This window comes from Antrostomus carolinensis, unplaced genomic scaffold, assembly GCF_000700745.2.
Source record: "Antrostomus carolinensis isolate BGI_N321 unplaced genomic scaffold, ASM70074v2 scaffold6585, whole genome shotgun sequence".
Lineage (NCBI taxonomy): Eukaryota > Metazoa > Chordata > Aves > Caprimulgiformes > Caprimulgidae > Antrostomus > Antrostomus carolinensis.
In genome coordinates this window covers 49,163-52,850 of record NW_010318333.1, presented here as the reverse complement: position 1 = coordinate 52,850, position 3,688 = coordinate 49,163, and the positions used below count along the sequence as shown (strand labels likewise).

Genomic DNA, 3,688 nt, shown 5'->3' with positions numbered 1-3,688 from the left:
TTACCCTAACGCTGCCCCTTTCTCTCTCTCCACAGCTGCCTGTCCTGTGTGAACGGCTCCTTCCCCTGCCACTGGTGCAAGTACCGCCACATCTGCACCCACAACGCTGCCGACTGCTCCTTCCTGGAGGGACGCGTCAAGCTCTCTGAGGTAAGGTGACGTAAGCCGGCTTCCCTCTCCTGTCCCAGTCCTGTCTCTCTATGGGGAAGGGTTTAGAAGAGGGAAAATTGCTTTGGAAACCTTTCCCACCACCTTGCCTGGGGTACTGGGGCTGCCTGGGAAGCAGTGAGGGAGGAGTGGGAAGTGCTGCTGGGACCATGTGCTGGAGAGGCTGCTTGGGAAGCCGGGCAAAGCCAGGAGCACTTCAGGCTGAATGAAGGGAAAAACAAAGGCAGAGACGCTGGAGCATTTTCCTTTGATGTTTTTGAAGGGAGCAAGCTTGAACTGTCATTGCAGAACAACTTGTTTTCAGAGAGGGGAAGGTTGGAATCCATAAAACAAACCGTTTTGCTACACCTCACGCCTTCTTCGTCTCAAATGCTTTGCTAAGAAACATGTTCTTTTGTGGGAGTTGATCCTGTGCAGCATCCGTGCCATTTGCCAGGGAAACCTGTCACTGGCAGGGTGCTTGCAGGAGGTCCCCGTGTCCCCAGCCTGTGGTGGCATTGCTGGCTGCTTGGGTTGGGTCTGGAGGTCGGGCAAGCAGCTGCTGGCTCTGCAGTAAATGCTGGTTCAGGTCCTGAAGGGATGGTTTTGGGAAGGAGAGTTTATCCGCTGTCCCTGTCCTGTTCCCAGTTGCCTGTACAGGGGCCCAGCGAGAAGGGTCCTGCTGCCTGGCGGTTGCTGCTGGGAGCAATGCCATGTGCATAGGGAATGGGACAAATAGATATTGTCCTCCAGAAAGTGTTTGCCCAGGTTGTCTCAGATAAAATCTGGTCTCTGAGTTCCAGCAGAGCTTGTGTCCCAGCAACCTCCCAGGCTGCAACTGGTCCCCAGGAGCAGAGGTGAACAAGAAAGGCTTGTTTCTGCTTCACAGACCATGGGTGAAGGCAAGCAACTGAGATCCCCCAAGGTCTTTGCCATCCTGACTGTCACCGAGAGGAGGCCTGCCTCTGCATCTCCCCACTCGGGAGGAGCAGCATCTCTGAGTGAATCTCCAGCCCCTATAATTTGTGTCTTCTGAAGTCTGCCCTCATCCTTGGTGAGGACCTGTGGGCTTCTAGGTGTGCTTATAGATCAGGGCTGTTGTCCTCCCTGTGTCCCCATGCTTCTGTGCTGGGCTGGGAGCACGTGTGGTCAGATGAATCCCTCTGCAGCTGAGATAGCCCAATTAATTTTTTCCCCTTCCTCCCCCTCTGCCTGACTCATCACTCAAAGAGCTCTCACAAGAGAGAATGGGAGAGCTGGGCCAATGCTCAACCAGCAGCACCATCACTTTTGTGCCAGGGATGGGAGGGATGGAGGAACATCTTCCCATATACTGGGGCTGAGCCCTGCATGGCTTCCCCGCTCCCTTGGGATGGATTGACCTTGGCACCCAGCATCCAGCCGAGGTTGACCCACAACATTGGTGTGGAAAGCTGGAGTGCCTGGTCCTGCTGCCTCTCCCAGGGGAGCTGCTGTGTCTATGGAGGAATGTTTGGGCTTTGTGTCCTGCAAAGAGAGCTATTTGAATGCTCTTCAGATGGACTTGCAGAAGATGTTGGTGTCCTTGCACAGGGCCATGCTGGACTCTCATCACAATCCTTACTCTGAGCATGGAGCTGTGTGAAGCTGCCTCCCAGACAAGTGCATGAGGAGAGCTGGAAAAGCCCAGCCATTGTTCCAGCTCATGGGCAGATGCTTGCCATTTCTCAACAGCAGCAGGCAAGTGCCAGGAACGAACCACCTGGGCTGTTCTGTAGTCCTGTTGCCAGCACCTCAGATGGTGCAGCGATGGCTTTGCACCATGCCTTCCACCAAACAGCCAAACTCTGGGCTCTGATGCTGTCCCTCACCTCCCTGGAGGTCTCATCCAAGTGCAAGGGGGTTGCACCATGCTTTTGAGTGCTCACGGGTGTCTGGCATGGGTCAGAACAAGCCCAGCCTGCTGGCCCCACACGAGAGGGGATTTGGTAATGTGAGAAGATCAGAAAAAGCTGTTTTCTCCTAGTTTGTGCCCTGAAGATCAGCATGTCCCAGGCATCCCAGAAGCCTGCTCTTGAGGTTTTACTTCCAGCCAGCCCTAGTGTGGCTTCTGCAAACACAACCCTTGGTGTCCAGACCACTGGAGCCTGGTGGCTCTTGTCTGCCTGTTCCCCTTGCTGAGGTCTCGGGGAGGCTGCTGGGCTTTTCCCCCTTCCCTGCCAGGCAAACCCAAAAGCATTTGGCTGTACCCACCAGGGATGGTGTCTCTGGGACACGTGCAGCTCTCGCACGGACCAGCTGCTTGGGAACTTGTGTCATTCCCGAGCATGGGCAGGCTGTCCCCCAGCAGACCCTTTGGCTGCACTGGGACCTGGATCAGTGCCTGGCTTGAGGTTTGGAGCGCCTGGCCCAGCCTGTTTGCACGTTGGTGTGGCCTCAGCAGTTCCCAGCAGGGATGGCGAGACACCCTCAGACCGGCTGCTGCTGCTGTGGGCTGCGTGTCCAGGCTGGAATGAGACATCCTGTCCCCGTCCCCAGCCATCCTGGTCCCCAGCAGGGTGGTGTGGTGGGTGGGGGGGCTCGTTGCCAGCCCATGGCACCACTGGATGAGTTAATGGTTCAGCCCCGTCCCCTCTGTGGGAGGATGCGTAACTGGGAGGGTCATTTTAAGGAGGATTTGGTCTGTCTGTGTTGGTTGGAGTGTGGTGGGCAGTGGTCAGGAGAGGGAGGGGCAGGGGCTGGTTCCCATGGGTGGTTCACCACAGTTTCCTGGGTGGGAAAGTGGCTGTTTTGTAGGAAAACACAAAGAATGACCCATATCATTCTGTCCTGGGCATGCTGGGCATGTTTGCCTGGATTTCTGGGGGTGGCGGGGCAGGAACGGGGCGTGGGTAGGGGACACCACTCACGTAAATGTGCCTGGGAAGGGCGGCAGCAGGAAGGATGTCCCTGCCCGCCGGCTGCAGTGGCTTTGAAGCCTGGACTCCGGAGATGGCTATCCTCTGTGCCTTACTCTGAGGTGCAGGGCTGGGGAAGGGGTGATGAAGCTGCGCAGGCTACTGTTTGCTTTTCCCCACTCATGATGCCTGATGGTGGCCACGGCGTGGTCAGTGATGGATGCTGGAGTCTCCCATCCCAAAATGCACAACAGATTGTTGTCTTCTGCAGCAATCCCTGCTGATGCAGAGTGGCTGCGCAGGGTGAAAGGCTCCTGGTCTGTGGGGACTGAGTGTGTGGGTTCAGTGAGCAGATTCAGCTTGTGTTTGTTCTTCATTCCCCCACCAGTAGGAATGGCTGAAGACTTTGTGAGGGAACCTCAAAGCCAGGGCCAAGCCCAGCCCCAAACTGCCTTCATCTTCATCTCTGCTGATGGCACAGCCTTGCAGCTGGGGCTGGGAGCTGCCAGAGAAACCCAAACTGCAGCATTGGCAGTGTGACTCTAAAGCTCTTACCTCTCCAGGCAAACCTGGACACCCTTTTCTTGTTCTCATCCAGCTACAAAACTAGTTTTAACTGAGAAAATCCCAGTTGTGTGATGTTTGGGAATGTGTGTGTCGGGGTC

The 3,688-nt window shown here is 56.0% G+C and overlaps 1 protein-coding gene across 1 annotated transcript in view; it reads left to right on the top strand.

The window, feature by feature from the left end:
• The window catches only part of LOC104525636 (plexin-A1-like), a gene marked incomplete at its 5' end in the record, with an annotated part of 67,771 nt that overhangs the window by 14,968 nt on the left and 49,115 nt on the right, over positions 1-3,688 (top strand). The window contains 1 exon segment of the mRNA XM_010168847.1: positions 36-150. Coding sequence (XP_010167149.1) covers positions 36-150 — 115 coding nt within the window.